The 16,363-nt window shown below is 43.1% G+C and overlaps 1 protein-coding gene across 1 annotated transcript; it reads right to left on the bottom strand.

Moving 5' to 3' along the window:
• Nucleotides 1-9,103: 9,103 nt before the first annotated feature.
• LOC123408694 (probable serine/threonine-protein kinase BSK3) lies at nucleotides 9,104-16,076 on the bottom strand. The gene is made up of 11 exons (XM_045101751.1): nucleotides 15,705-16,076; nucleotides 15,407-15,630; nucleotides 14,902-15,037; nucleotides 14,311-14,444; nucleotides 14,107-14,212; nucleotides 11,547-11,632; nucleotides 11,029-11,217; nucleotides 10,747-10,911; nucleotides 10,433-10,546; nucleotides 9,913-10,176; nucleotides 9,104-9,717 (listed from the first exon to the last, which is right to left on the bottom strand). Exons 1-10 carry the CDS (start codon nucleotides 15,799-15,801, stop codon nucleotides 9,934-9,936), a joined length of 1,494 nt encoding a protein of 497 aa, XP_044957686.1. The 5' UTR covers nucleotides 15,802-16,076; the 3' UTR covers nucleotides 9,104-9,717; nucleotides 9,913-9,933.
• Between the last annotated feature and the right edge of the window lie 287 nt (nucleotides 16,077-16,363).

Consider the following 16,363-nt stretch of genomic DNA (forward strand, 5'->3'; position numbering starts at 1 on the left):
AGTACCGCCGGAGGGTCAGCGGTAGTACCGCCGGAGGGTTAGCGGTAGTACCGCTGGGCTCGGGCTGTAAGTGGGGGTAACGGTGTGATTCCTTCCCCCACTATATAAAGGGGGTCTTCTTCCCCCTTGGTATTATCCATCCGTTGAGCTCTTGTTCTACCTCCATTGTTGACATTCTTAGAGCTTGCTAACTCTCAATCCCTCCAATGATTCTTGCTTGTTCTTGAGGGAAAAGAGAGAGGAGATCTAGATCCACATCTCCACCAATCACTTTCTCCTCTATGTGAGGGGAACACCTTGGATCTAGATCTTGGAGTTCTTTGTGAGCTCCTTGTTCTTCCTCTCATATTTCTCCATAGCTTTTGTTGTTGTGGAGGGATTTGAGTGTGAGGGACATGACCACTTCGTGTGTTCTTGCCATTGCATTAGTTGCATCGGTTTGAGTTCTCCACGGTGATACGTGGAAGTGAGAAGTTGAGAAGCTTACTACCTTTGGTACTTAGTACCCTAGATATTGTTCTTCGTGGATGTTTTGGCATCCTAGAAGCTTGGTGGTGTCTCGGAGCTCAATCATTGTGGTGTGAAGCTCCGGGCAAGCGTCGGGGTCTCCAATTAGGTTGTGGAGATTGCCCCGAGCAATTTGTACGGGTACAGGTAACCGCCCCCAAGGGTTGCCACGTGTACGGGTTCGGTGACCGCCCCCAAGGTTTGCCATTTGTACGGGTTCGGTGACCGCCCTCAAGGGTCCCTTAGTGGAATCACAGCATCTTGCATTGTGCGAGGGCGTGAGGAGATTACGGTGGCCTTAGTGGCATCTTGGGGAGAATTGTGCCTCCACACCGCTCCAACGGAGATTAGCATCCGCAAGGGTGTGAACTTCGGGATACATCATCGTCTCCTCGTGCCTCGGTTATCTCTTACCCGAACCCTTTACTTATGCACTTTACTTTGTGAGATACATATTGTTTATTGTAATATATCTTGCTATCACTTAGTTGTTTATCTTGCTTAGCATAAGTTGTTGGTGCACATAGGTGAGCCTAGTTGTTTGTAGGTTTTGTGCTTGACATGTTAAACGTTAGTTTTATTCCGCATTTGTTCAAGCCTAAACCTTAATTATTTTAAAGCGCCTATTCACCCCCCCCCTCTAGGCGACATCCACGTCCTTTTAACCTTTATGCTATATCCATGGTTCACGCTCCTGTATTGTGTGGATAATAAAAATATGAAGCACGTTAAAAAGTACGATCCAATTGCTTGGTTTGCCACCAGGGTGCTCATGATTTATACTTTATGCTAGGAAGACCAAGTATGACGGGCTATATGATTTTGTAGTGATAACATTCTTCGACATTGTTATTTTGAAAGGACATAATTGTTTGCTAGTAAACCTGAGTATGGATGTCTTTTTATCAAATGATAGACTATTGCCTTCAATCACTTGTATCTTAATATTCATGCCATGATTAGACATTTGTTCAAGACTATGTTAGGTAGCATTCCACATCAAAAATTATCTTTTTATCATTTACCTACTCGAGGACGAGTAGGAATTAAGTTGTCGATGTTGATAGGTCTCTGTTGTATCTATAACTATTGTTTCATGCCAATGTTCTACAACTTTCATACACTTTTGACAACATTTTATATTATTTTTGGGCCTAACTTACTTACCGAGTGCCTAGTGTCATTTCCTTTTTTTAGGTTTTTTTGTTTCACATAAATTCCATATCAAATGGAGTCAAAACGCGATAAACATTTCCGGAGATGTTTTTTGGAATATATGTGAATTTTGGGAAGAAGAATAAACATCACACGATGCCCGAGGCGCCCACAAGGCAACAGGACGCGACCAGGGGTGGCCTCACCCTGATGCCTTCTGGCCACCCCTTAAGTCGGTTGGAGATCTAGTTTGGCCACAAGAAAGATATTTCCGTGTTAAAAATCCCTTCAAAATTTTAGCCCGATCGGAGTTATGGATCTTCAGAGATTTACGAAACGGTGAAGGGACATAAAACAAGAGCAAAAAGAGAAGAGAAACAGAGAGATAGATCCAATCTCGGAGGGGCTCCTGCCCTCCAGGAGACATTGTGACCATGGACCAGAGGGGAAACCCTCCTCCCACCTAGGGAGGAGGCCAAGTAAGAAGAATAAGGAGGGGCTCTCTCCCCTCTCTCTCGATGGCGTAGGTGCGCCGCCGGGGCAATCATCGTGACGACGATCTACACCAACAACTTTGCCACCGTCACCACCAAATCTCTCTCCCTCTATGCAGCGGTGTAAACCCCGTTCTATTCTCTACTTAAACATGGTGCTTAATGTTATATATTATTACCCTATTATGTGTGGCCATTTTATGATGTTTGAGTAGATCCCTTATGTCCTATAGATTAATTGTGGTATGATGTTATTGATATGAGTTGTATGTTGACATGGTGTTGTCCTAAGGTGCCTTCCGTGAGGCGCACACATGAAGGATTCACGCTGGATGATTTGCAATATTTTCATGATTCACTTATAGTGGGTGGCTAGAGTGACATAAGCTTACACCCGAGTAAGGGAGTTGTTTGCGTATGGGAGTAAAGAGGACATGATGTTTAATGCTATGGTTGGGTTTTACCTTAATGATATTTAGTAGTTACGGATGCTTTCTAGAGTTCTAATCATAAGTGCGTATGATCCATGTACGGAAAGTGTGTTAGCATATGCCTATCCCTCAGTACATATGATAAGTATCTATCATGTTATATTCAATTTCCTATGGACAATCTTTCTCTTGCATTACAAAAAACTTTCTACTAAAAACTAACTAAATCAATATTTATTAAAACAATACCTAACTTTTATTTCCACATTCTTTATTACCTTGCAAGCCTACCTATTACACCTACTAAGTACTTCTAGTTTTATTCCCGCAAAGTAGTTTCATATTTGTTCTAGGTAAAGTAAGCATTAGCATGCGTAGAGTTGTATCAGTGGTCAATAGAACTTGAGAGAATATTAATTCTACCTTTAGATATTTGTTGGGTTTGATACTCTTACTTATCGAAAAAGTCTACAATAGACCCCCTACACTTGTGGGTTATCAGTCGTGGGCCAAAAGAAGCTAGACCGGAAAGCCTTGCTTACGAGGGCTCGAGCTGCTGCATGGTGAATGCCCATGCGTGCATGTATTTCAACCAAGAGATGTTTCCCCTTCTTCGGATATGCACCACTGGAGGAGTCTGGTAGTACTTTTCTTATATAGCTCCCCCTCATGAACCTTGTAGGCCTTGGATCGCCGAACTATTCGTCTTGCCTCTCTTTGGTCATCGAGGAGCTCTTGGCGGAGAAGATAGTGCGAGAAAAGGCTTAGTCCATGGCACGATTACTGTCATGGTTTCTTGAGCCGGAAGCATTTCCTCAAACGTTGAGCCAACAAGAAGAGTCCATTAGATTAGGCAAACTAAAAAATTTAGGTTATGGTTTCCGCCTTATGCGTCTCGGAGTCACCGAGAGGAAACAAATCAGTGTCACCGATTCGGGTTTTAGGGTTCTGGGAACATTCTTAGTGAGACCGGGTCACTATTTTTGGTGAAACCAAAAATGGTGACCAAGTCTCTATCAAGGAGAATGTATGTCTTGGAGCCTCCAAAAACTAAAACTAGGTGGAACCAAAACCCATATAGCAGAAGTCCGAAACTAAGGTTTTAAGTACAAATTTTGTAACAATAGATGTATTTTGTGATGCTCATCTATTCCACTCATCCCCAACTATTCACAGGGACAAATTGTCAGTGGATCGTGTCGGGATGCGAGGATAGTCAGAATGACTACAAAGAGCAGGGTTTTGAGCTTGATGATTTGCCTAAGGCAGCCACCAGGACTAGGAGGAAACTGAACTCAGATGAGGAAGATGTAGGCTTTATTCCTAAGGAGATGGCCTCCACAAGGAATATTATAAGAAAAGAGTGTGCCATCCCACATGCTATGAGAGCTCCTAAATCTGCAAAGGGAGGAGCAAAATCTATAGAAGCTCCCACTTCCTCCAAGCAGACAAAATTGCTGGCTAAGAAGATTGGGAAGAAAAGGCAGAGAAGCATGTTTGTAAAAGTGGGTGTGCACCCTTAAACACCTAAGAACCCTGATGTTGATGAGGAAGAGGAAGAGGAGGTTCCTGCAGCTAACCCACCTCCTTCCAAGCAAAGAAAGCTAATGAAGGATGACATGCCAAGCAAGCCATCTTCAAAGGCTAAGTCAACTGCTCCGAAGGCCAAGCCTAAGGCACCTAAGCCTGTAGCCTCCAAGCCAAAGAGGACTACCAAAGATATTCCAACACCTGAGAAGAACAAGGGTTTTGCCTCAAGGGATGTTGCTGAGGAAGAATAAGAAAATGCAGTTTTGAGGAAGCTGTGACCTCATCTGCATGAACACAATGATGAACATCTAGTTGCAGAGGATATGAAGAAGAGGAAGGATCAAGGGCTCAAGAAGTGGAGAGCTGCTGATCCATATGCAATCAGGATAAGAACTGTTGTTGATGCTAGCTTCCACACGAAGGAGCGGCATGATTTCTATGAGACTGTCTTATTAGACAAGAGTCCAATAGTTAGTGACATGAGATTTGTTGACTGGAACTACATCAAGGAGAATGAAGATTACTTTCTCCATGTACAATAGAACTTCAGGGCCGTTGACATTGAGAACCTTGTTGGCAGAGAGATGACAACTTGGAATGACAAGATGATCATGCAATTCTATTCCATGGCTCATTTCTATCTAGATGGGAAGATAATTTGGATGACTAAAGGCACCAGGTACCAATATTCTATTTATGAGTGGGCCACCATGTTAAGAGGCCCAGAGGTGCAGGATGGAGATCTTGATGTGTATGCTGAGGCCAAGATGAACCACAATTCCATGGCCAATATGTATAATCGTGTTCCCAAGGAATATCTGAAGTCACACAAGTTAGGCTATGTCTAGTTCTTGCAAGCATGACTACCCACCACCAACACCATTATTAGGTACACCCTAATGCCTAAATCAGGAGATGACAAGATGATCAGGGGGTATTCCATCAATATGCTGCATCATGTAGACACCCACACCAGGATAAGGGTGATGGACATAATTGTAGAGAGAATCAAGAGGATTGATGCTGACCAGAAGAGGTCATGTGGATATGCTCCATATATTCAGATCATGATCAACCCCAAGGTTGGTAAGAGCATGTATCTACTTGATCGTCAACTATTGCCACTTTAACCACATGTCGAGGATAATTTAGTGGTGATGGAACCAAATCATCCCACTTCAGCTATAGCACAGGCTCAGGTTGAGGCCGAGGCCCGGGCAGAGGCAGCTAGAGCCACTAGTGCTCCAGTGCTCAAGACAAGAGTGGCCAAATGGCATTTCTCAACAGCACCATCCAAGGGATGGAGAAGAAGATGAGTGACATTCTCTTGAATCAAAAGATCCTTGAGAGGATTGTGGAAACTAAGTTTCATGACCTCGACGTCAAGGTGACTGAGCTGACCACCCCAGTCAACCAGTTGAAGCACAAGGTAGATGCAGTGCATGCTCCCAGCTCTAGTGATGAGGATGACAGTCCACTCCAGACTCACACTCAGTTCATCACACATGCCAGATCTTCCGTCGTGCCAGTTTCAGAGACGAGACCATGTTCATCAGCACGTGCATCAACTCCATCAGCACATCCAGTGTCTACACCACCACCTTAGAGGACATCAGCTGAAACATTCGCGGACATTGTTCTTTTGACTCTTCCACGGACAACAGAGGACACCATGCCTAAAGCGACGCTTAGCTCTATTCCTTCGACCTTTTTGGTAAATTGTTGCCAAAGGGGGGAAGAGTATAGATCACAGGGCTAAGAGAGAGAGAGTGTGTGTGTTGCATTTTGTTTGCTCTCTTCGTTTTAAAAACATTTGGTTTATCGTGTGGAGGTTCTTAAACTTTGTGGTGTTTGATCAACTCTTTAAGTTTGACGCTACTATTTCCTATCATTGAATTATCTATGTCATGATCATTCATTCATTCTTTTTTGGCGTTATGTGCATTGTGATTCTTCTATATCATTTATGATCACCACCAAGATGTATGTGAAATGGAAGAGTGACCCATGATCCCAATCGATTGTGCATTTGCATTCAAACACAAATTTAAAAATAGTGCACAAATAGGGAGAGCTTTTTCTTATCACATACTTCTCAAAGCGACAATGATATTCATTGCTTTTATCCCTATCGAAGCTTTGATCTATATGTTGTCATTAGTTACCAAAAAGGGGGAGATTGAAAGCACAAATTCTCCCTAGGTGGTTTTGGTAATTAATAACAACATATATTTCATTAGACCAATGATTCTACCAAGTATATTTCAGGAAAAGTTCAATGAATGGATTGGCAAAGGATTGTGAGGAGATTCCCTATATGCAAGGAACAGCAGTTGGCAACAAGCTTCAAGACTCTACATTTTTCTTTTATGTGAGAAATCACAATTGAGTCCATAGGAAAGCCAATACTATTAAAAGGGGATGAGGTATCTGTGATGATCTGGTTGCTCAAGTGCTTAGAGTTAGACACCAAAAATCCTCATGAAATTCTCCCACAAATATTCTATCCAAAGCCTAAATACTCAAATTCGGTGCCACCAATATTTCCAAATCGGCCCTACCGAGTTCTACCCTAGACAGAATCCAGAGCCAGCCCAACAATCTTGGTACCACCAAGTCTTGATTTCGGTGCAACTGAAAAACAGTGACCAACTCCCCTGGTTACCATCTGCTGAAAATCAAAGTTTCTGATTTTTGCAAATCGGTGCCACCGAGTGTGGATAACTGCCTAGGTCGGCCAAATCAGACCCACCGAGATTTATATATCTGTCTCGCCGAAACGCAAAAAGTTGCCACATTTTGCACTTGTCGCTGCAACCGAGTTTTTTGCTTCGGTTTCACTGAGTTGGGCAATAATGTTGTAACAGTTGGATTTTTGGAGATGCCTATATATACCCCTCCACCTACCTCTCATTCGCAGAGGAAGCACTCACAACAAACCAACACTTGCCCCATCTATTTTCTAAAAGAGAACCACCTACTCATGTGTTGAGATCAAGATATTCCACTCCAACCATATGAATCTTGATTTCTAGCCTCCCCAAGTTGATTTACACCCAATCAATCTCTTCTACCCAAGCCAAATATGTGAGAGAGTGATTAAGTGTTGAGGAGACTATCTTTTGAAACACAAGAGTAAGGAGTTCATCATACTTACCACATCTATTATCTTTTGGAGAGTGGTGTCTTCTAGATTGGTTAGGTGTCGCTTGGAAGCCTCCGACTTCATGTGGAGCTGAACCAAGAAGTTTGTAAGGGCAAGGAGATCGCCTAGTTTGTGAAGATCTACCACGAGTGAGGCTAGTCCTTCGTGGACATAAGTCATGATGGAATAGACAAGGTTGCTTCTCCGTGGATCCTTAGTGGATGGAACCCTTCGTGGACTCTCGCGGTCGTTACCCTCCATGGGTTGAAGTCTCCATCAACGTGAAAGTACGATAGCACCACCTATCGAAACCACGCTTCGTGTCAACTTGCATGTGTGCATGTCTACCCTCTACTTGTGTGTGCGTGTCTTTACTTTCCGCTGCTATACTCTTAGACTTGCATGTGTAGGATGTGCTTGACTCGATATAATTGATAAAATTTGCCAACTATTAAAATTGGGAAAATGCTAAGTTTTTATTTGATCAGGTAGTCTAATCACCCCCCCCCCCCCCTCTAGACATACTTCGGATCCTATAGTTTACTATATAGGTTCTCATAAAGGTTTTTAATGAGATAATATCAACAAGAGATAATATGTCATAGTTTCTGTTTTCCCCACCGGGGTTTTTAGGAAAGTATATACGACATAATTATTATCCTCAAAATTCTACGAGTTCCTCGTATTGAGTTAAAAGAGACAATAAGAATTACATGTTGCATCATTTCTTCCTTATTTTTCCCACACGGTTTGAAGGAGTGGAGTTTTAGCAACATATCAAACACCTATCTCCTCATATTTTTTCCACAGGGTTTTGGAGGAGCCTTTTCAAGATGATGATATTTACACAAACAGGCATGGATTAGGGGGGGGGGGTGTTCGGATTAATTAATTATGTTAATCCCTGCTTTTTTTAATTACCAAGGCAATTACTTTTGACGTGTCGGTTGCTCATGTCCCTTTGTACAAACACCCATTGGGGGCACCCTGTGTAATCCTATATAAGACATCACCATCAATGAAGAGTATGCATAGTTGAATCATTTGTTGTCTCACTTGATTGTTTCTTGATTCCTTTCAACAAAAGCAAAAGAAAATCTTAGTCAAGTTTTCTCTCTTCGACTACGAGCTCGGAAGCACCACCACACGTGAGTAAGCACACCTCGCCACATTTTGTTACGATCGTGAGGTGAGTAGCCGTCGACATGTCATGTGGATAACACCATGACAATAGCGAGGCCGGGGAAGAATGCTTTACTCAAGTGGTTAGGGTTGTGACATTGAGTCAAATGAGGGTATAGATTGCGTCGCTATAAATGCTAAACATCAAAGAAGAACCAAGATCACTCTCCTTATAGGCTTCCTTGTAATTTTCAAGATTTAAACTTAACAATAAATCAAAAAATTGAGAGAAATTTTTAGTAAAACATAGGGACTAAATTAGTAAAACAGAAAACATATCACACAGAAGTAGTGCAGAAATGATAAAAATTCATGTATGACGAAATTCTCAAATTTGTTGATTTAGCTATTGGTCAAGTTTATGTCTTGAAATCCATGAGTAATATGTGTAAAACTATGAACCATTAGTCGAGTATAAAAAGGACAAAACAACTTAGAGGAGTCAAACAACTTAGGAGTAGTATTTATGTAATTTAAAATTATCCTGAAAAAAAATCATGGAACGGTATCTCTGGTATTTACAACGTCTAGGTGAACGTATTATTTAGGAAACACAACACATAGGTTCGAGTAAACCTTGGATGTTGTCTATTATACTAGAACAAGAGAGAATAGAAAGATACCCTAACCGATCACAACATACCAGGAAACGCACTGTATGCCACCAACCATTTCATGGCTTATGCCTTATGGGACCAACAAAGTAGCAGCACATGATCTGTTCCGAATAGAGTCTTCTCACAAATATACAAAGCCCACACTGTACCCAAAGATTGAATCATTACAGGAGAACTCATCGATCTTCTCTCAACTACACTCCTAACAATACCAAATCATTACTAATATATGACCCAAATCACAGTGCCCGGCTGAGCTGAGAACGAAGACAAGAGCAAAAAGACCAAACACCACTTGCTCTACAAACCCTACAATCTATTACCAACACTAACATGATCTGATGGGTGATAATGATGTTTGACAGAACAGATGGCCACCTTTTCTTCCTTTCTATATCTCCTCTTTTATGTGGCAGGGTGACCTGGATGAACAGGCTCACCTCCTTTCCCCTTGTTAGCTCCATGTGGGATGTACATTTATTAACCGCTGGTATCTCCTGTCTTTCCCTCTCTCGGGTCAATTCTATCTATGCGTGTTTTTCGTATATACACCACCAATTGTATATGTATCACAAGGCTAACTGACAGTCCCCATGCGCCTAAGCCAGATTAACAACTGCTGTTGTCTCCAACAAATTATGTCCAAATGAGAGCACCTGAGCAAAAACATGTAAGATTCTCACTAGAATAAGATGACGACACTTCAATATCCAAATGATGCTACCATTTTCAATTTTTCTTCTTCCAGAACTTAAGCACTTGTAGCAAATGTTGTTTGGCAGTTTATAGTAACTAGGTTACCAGGCTATGAACACGTCCTTGTGTTTCAAAAGAGGGGAGGGATTATATACCTGATGTTCAGCTATCCATCTTCAATGCCCCTTGCTCCTTGTCTCCACAGCCGAACCATCCTTGAGTGCTTCTCGAGCTTCGTTTTCTTTTCCTAACGAAAATAAGGCCGCAGCCTGAAGATAAAATGCAGTTGGCCATGTAGGAAATATCGCCAGAGCCTGCACTGCATCATCCAGAGCTTGTTGTGGCATGTCATTCATGAGATATGACAAGCAACGCCTCGCATAAATTGTTGGTGAAACCATGGTACCAACATCAATGAACTGCATGACAATTAAGAAGATGATAAAAAATGAACTCCAGGAACAGAGATTTGTGATCAAATAAACCAGCTTAAAGCTACATTTTTCCAAAAGAAAGATATATGGCCAAGCAACTTAATCGTGGTTGTTACAAAAGATGGAGCACACCAAATTCAAGCCATATTATAAAAATCATACATGGTGTCATGGATTAAGTATGACCCAATGATAACAAATGACAACTTAAGAGAAACCAGATAGGCAAATGAGCGGCAACCTGAGAGTAGCAATCAATGGCCATGCTAAAATCCTTTTGTCGAAATGCAGTGTCACCCATCTTCTTTGAGTCAATAGTAGCTTGCATTTGATTAGTCCACATCTGAAATGAGAGCTGCAACCAAAAAGAAACAAGTTAGGTGAAATACTCCTAACAGAAATATTAAAAATCCACTAAACCCTAATACATTGTTATTCATTTATTTAAAACCCAAATAAATTATCATTCGTATAAAATATAAAGAATAAACCTGGACATCTCACCATTAAGTACACATCAAGTAGACAGTGAATCAAAGGGGGAAAAACACTTGCCTCATTTGCTGTTCCCTCATCATCTTTATAGCCAGCTGTTTCTAGGTGTTCATGTATTGCAGTAAGATCCTTTCTGGAGCAAGCTTCAGCAAGAGGAGAAAGATGAATTGATTGAAGAGTAAATGCACCACCACGGGGCTTATCCATCATATCGTAAGATGGGGACTGCAAAACATATCAATAGTATCACAATCTTGACTTCAAAACATTTAAGTAGACAAATTAAGGAACAGGGACATGCTTTAATGCATACTGGAGGTGCATGGCAAGATATATATTCACCTCAACATCCTTCTGAAGAGAAGCCAGTGCAAGAACCAAAGATCTTACATTAGGCCGCTCTCGTGGTTCATAATGCAGGCACCTTGAAGCTAAACGCATCAGTTCTGTTCCTTCTTCATTTGAAAATTGGCCCTCTAAACAGGAGTCTATGAGCATACTGAAGTTTCGATCACGAATCAGGTCAAGAGCCTGGACATATGTGCAGTAAATCAGTAACGTTACAACCAAACATTATTCTGATTATCCTTCTTAAGTTTTATCCAGTTATTAAATATTTTGCACTCCATCGAACTGTCACTTTTCCAAATTATGCAAGTCGAGGCATGTACAGGTGCAGTAAAGTTCAAAGTAAAATACTGGTCTGTTCATTTATCCCACATAGATCCATCATTACAGCGCCCTTCAACATGCTTTCAAGTTTAAACTATGTAAATGATCATGGTCATGACAGAACTACGATGAAAATGATCAGAGTAACATAGATATACTGATAAAGAAATCAAGCCAAGAATATTTACATGGCTAGGAGGAATATGCTTCCCACTAAGAACATCCAACAACAATGTACCAAAGCTGTATATGACACTTTCCGGAGTTATTCTTCCTGCAGGTAAAACTCAACCGTTAGAGGCAAAAAATAGCTTTAAAAGCTCAATGACTAAAATGTATGCTCACATGTGCACTAGGCCAAGGCAATACAAGTTACAAAATGAAAACTCCATTTATTGCAACTAAAAAAATTCAATTCATAATGCCTCCTGCTAACTGCTATTCACATCCAGCACCCACATCTTGGTGAATGGCCAGCCAGTTTCATCACCGTGGTGTTCATTAGGCCTTGCTTCCCATGATCTTTGTGGTTGGGATGGACGTTCCGCATCGCCTGGTCACTGCACCTGAACAGCATGGTTTGCTGGCTGAGGCGAGAGGAGACGAGGTGAGTGTCACACGTCCTTGTATGCTGACCACGTCATTGTAATCCTCGAGCCAGATCACCAGAACTGCAACATCATTCTGCGCCTCCTGGTGTTCTTTGGCATGGCTACAGGTATGCACATGAAAAGCTGACAAGATAGCGGTCATCACCCAGCACCTGACCTGTCCGATCCAAGAATCTCCCATCGAGTATCTTGGAGTGTCCCTCTCAATCTGGAAAGCCAGGAGACTACTAGCCTCTTCTGGATAAGATCGACAGCAAGTTTGCCAGTTGATGGAATGACATGCTGAAAAAAGGAGGGGGCTTAGCCGTGATGCAGTCCGTGATGTCTGTTCCATCTACACTATGCTTGCTGTCGAGATGCTGAATTGTCTTAGGGAAGCCAACGATAAGAAGCAGTGAAACTTCTTCTGGCGTGCTCACCGGGATGCTAATGGCTGCAATTGCACAGTAGCTTGGCGCGAGGTTTGCCGTTCGGTAGAGCTTGGCGGTCTCAGTATCGAAGACACCAGGAAGATAGGATGGCTGCTGCGCGCGCATAGGCCTGACCTCCAAACCTTAGGCAAAATTCCCATTCAAGGTCAACCACCACATCTGTGGTTAAGTGCATGCTGCTTCCAAGGTGGTTGTCAGCGAAAGCAACCGAGCGCTATTCTGGACAGGCCGCTGGATTGAGGGGCAAATCTATCACAGAGCTGGTCCCTATGGTCTTGGCAGTGGTTGGGACTTGTCTGGTCAAGGGGCGGCCGGGTAGTGCTGGGTGGCAGACATCTCAAGGGCGCTCAACATGCAAGGAATTCTTGAATTCCTCCACTTGGTTGAGATCATCGATGCTATGGTTCTGCCCCCCTCAGAAGACCAGTTCATCTGGTGCTTCTCGACATCTGGGCAGTACACGTCAAAGTCTGTACACGCCGAGTTGTTCACCGGTTTGGTCGAATCACCTCTCTGGCATTCAATCTGGTGAGGCTGGGCACCTGGGCTGCTCTCAAGTGCAAATATTTTGCCAGGCTCACCACTAAGAAGGGGTGCAGGAATTCAGATCTCCTGGAGCGTGCCGGCCTGCAGCACCAGGATGCTTGCCCTCTTTGCGACCAGGAAGACAAAACCATCTCTCATCTCTCTCAGGCTGTGCGTTCGCCAGACAAGTCTGTTGAGGGGCTTCGTGTCTTTCATCTTCAGGCCATTGCATCTCAACCTGATGACAACTTCAACACCTGGTTAGAGAATGCGGCAACCCGGGCTGGACCAGACAAGACAAAAGGAGCGTGTTCACTCATCATCCTAAATTAACAATGTGGTGGCTCTGGAACATGCGCAAGGACTGCATGTTCCAAGGTGCTTCACCAGATTGCCCGGCACTGGTTGATCACATCATTAGCGAAATAGTGGATGAACGCTGGAGCTAAAGTGCGCAGGAGACTGCCTCTGCACGCTCGGCTTTCCGACTTAGCTTAGGCTCCTGTCCCTGTACAGTTCCTGTTTTTGTTTTAGCTTTTCTTTTTAGTAGCCTAGGTAGTTTTTTTCTTAGTCGCTTCTTTCTGTTTTCTCTGGTTGTATGGTTTGCGTCATTTCGATGCTCCTCTTCTTAATACAAAAAGACACACAGTCTTCTGCGTGTTCGGTACTAGAATGGTCAAAGAGCAAACTGGTATTGTATTAATTGAAAACATGCATCAATCCCGTGACTAAAAGAAAAGGTTATTACAATATTAATCCCTCCGTAACTTAATATAATATGTTTTCTGGCACAGTCATAGTGTCAAAAACGCTTATATTACGTTATAGAGGGAGTAGAATTTATCTCCTCCCTTCTATGTAACTGCAGAAGGCTATAGTTTGCTATGCAAATACATCAAAATATCACATAACGGTGTAAGCTAATTTCATACACTCACCAGATATACGAGCCACCTTCAGTGAATAGACAAATTAAGTTGCAAAAACACCAAGTTTCTGATAATACTGACAGCATTTTTTGATGGTATTGTAACAAAAATGCCAGACATAAGTCACATAACTAGTGGCCAGTGATATCTGCATAGCAACAAAACCTGACACAAGGCTCTTTCTCTAAACAATCACACTAAAGGTAGCTATTATAAGCTATTTTTAGCACATTCTTGGAATTAAGGGCTCACCAGTCCTCATATATTCAGGAGGAGTGAATGCCAAATTTGTGCTGTAACTTTTGCCATCTCGACTGTTCTTCATTAGGCCGAAACATGAAAGCCTAGGGTTGCAGTCCTGCAGGGTGTCAAATATTAACAATCTCGAAAGTTGCAAACATAGTGATATTGGCAGGGTGATGTCTACATTTGAATACCAGTACACATGATACTCACATCATCAAACAGAACTCTATATGCATTAAGATCATGATAGAGAGCCCGCTCCTTGCTTACGCAGTAGTCTAAAGCCTCGGCAAGATACAGAACAACCCGTAATCTCATGGGCCATACCATTGCCTGTGACTCCCCTGTGAAATGGAAAATGTGATGTGAAATAAGAATCACATCTTGATGAACATAAAAGGAATAACTGAGCAGGGCATAAGTAGTAGTACTGTATAACAGCCATTATACTGTGAATGTGATCGGATTAACAGTGCGAAAATGCTTCTCTTTATGGGTATATCGTTAGCATGAGAAAGATTTCACAAATACGCAAAATAACAGACAACATAGTCTCTTTTCTTTGCTGCAATCAAGCATCCAATTTTATTATGCACATGTTCATTTAAGTACATTTTCAGCACATGACTATGTGCAAACTGCTAAATACTCATCGTGCAAACTACACATCAAAAATCATAATTGCAGCCTCCTACAGAAACATTCTCAACCACGGCTTTGGTGGAACTAAAAGGGGAAATAGATGAAATTAACAAGATTTCTTCACAAAGACATAGCTACAACATCAAGAGATCAACTCACAATGGAACAGATGCTTCGCCAGTGTGTCATTGGGCATGTACTCAGCAACAAGCAATCTTTCATCGGCTTCACAGCAACAACCAAGCAAATTTACGATTCTTTTGTTCCGGAGCTGGCCAACAGACTTAGCTTCTTCCTGAAAGCATAACACCATTTCCTAAGGGTCACTCCTCAGGGTTCTGAATTTTGTACTGGGCCAGTTGCAAAATTTGAAGAAAGATTCTAGTCCAGACAAAAGGACACAATTTGCATTATTAACTCCCTTTTGGGTTGAAGCTAGCAGATGCAGAGTAAGAGTAAATCGGTAAGCTAAATGTAGCAGCTGGTGCATGTAAAATATTTTGGCAGCAAAACATAAATACAGGTGATATCCAAGAAAAGCAACAGGTACCGTCCGAAAACCACCAAAATGCGTGTGGATGACTCTATTTTCAGGATGGAGTGGACTAGAAAACTAGCGAAACGATTAAAGGTGGAGTCTTGTGGATACGCAAGGGATTCCCACCATGAACTGGCGTGGGTCGGGCCAGGCAGAGCGGCTGAAGCGCTTGACGGCGATCCGGCGCTGGGCGTCGAGCTTGCCCTTGTAGACGACGTTAGGCGCCTTGTCGCCGCTTTCGGAGATGATGTTCTCGGCGGCGAAGCCCGAGGTGGCGAGGCGCAGCTGCTGGAAGGTGAACTCCTGGAATGGCGGGAGGTCGTACCAGTCCCCCGCCGCCACCTCCCCATCTGAAATATCCTCAATCAGCACACAGGGCAAGAAGGATGCTCCAGATCAAAATCGAAACCGATAGGGGACGCACCGGCGGCGTCGGGCTTGAGCTTGAGGTCGTCCACCCCATTGTGATCGGACTCGCGGCAGCAGCAGCAGCACAGCAGCCTCCACGGCGGCGCCCCCATTTCCAAGAAACCGAAAGCGGGGGGTGGGGAGATGGGTCTTGGCGGATCTGGGGAAGCGAACAGCGCGAGGGGATGCGGAGTGGGCGGCAGGTAAGGTGGGTTGACGACGAAGCGGCGGGCGCGGGTAGGCGGGCACCGGCACGCGCGGACTTGTTCGTCTTCAACCTCCCTTTTTCGGTTGATTCGGCTCGAGATTTTCGCTTTCCCGCACGCCTAACGAGACTTTTGAGTTGGAGCTGGCGAGTATGAACTCTTCCTCGTTTTTGTTTTCGCTCGCGGGATCCACGCGGAGAGGACCCAGGACGGCATCGCCAGCCATGGCGTAGCGACGGGAGCACCTTTGTGACGGCAGTGGGGCCGGACTTTGACAGCGGTAGTTACAGATACTCCGTATTTGTTTACTGTACTGTACTGGAGAGAATAATTTAGTTCTCATTATGATTGTGACGGTAGAAAAATCTTTAAATTCAGGGTCATGATATTCACCGCGGTATATTAGACTACTCACAATGGGGAGTAATATAGAGTAATAACGTACATATGTTATTAGTCTAAGTTACTA

This window comes from Hordeum vulgare, chromosome 7H (assembly GCF_904849725.1).
Source record: "Hordeum vulgare subsp. vulgare chromosome 7H, MorexV3_pseudomolecules_assembly, whole genome shotgun sequence".
NCBI lineage: Eukaryota > Viridiplantae > Streptophyta > Magnoliopsida > Poales > Poaceae > Hordeum > Hordeum vulgare.

Coding starts and splice junctions, on each gene's coding strand:
- LOC123408694 (XM_045101751.1), bottom strand. CDS start 15,801: ATGGGGGCGCCGCCGTGGAGGCTGCTGTGCTGCTGCTGCTGCCGCGAG. Junction 15,038..15,406: donor CCGACCCACGCCAGTTCATG/GTGGGAATCCCT, acceptor TTATGCTTTCAG/GAAGAAGCTAAGTCTGTTGG. Junction 14,213..14,310: donor ATAGAGTTCTGTTTGATGAT/GTGAGTATCATG, acceptor GACACCCTGCAG/GACTGCAACCCTAGGCTTTC.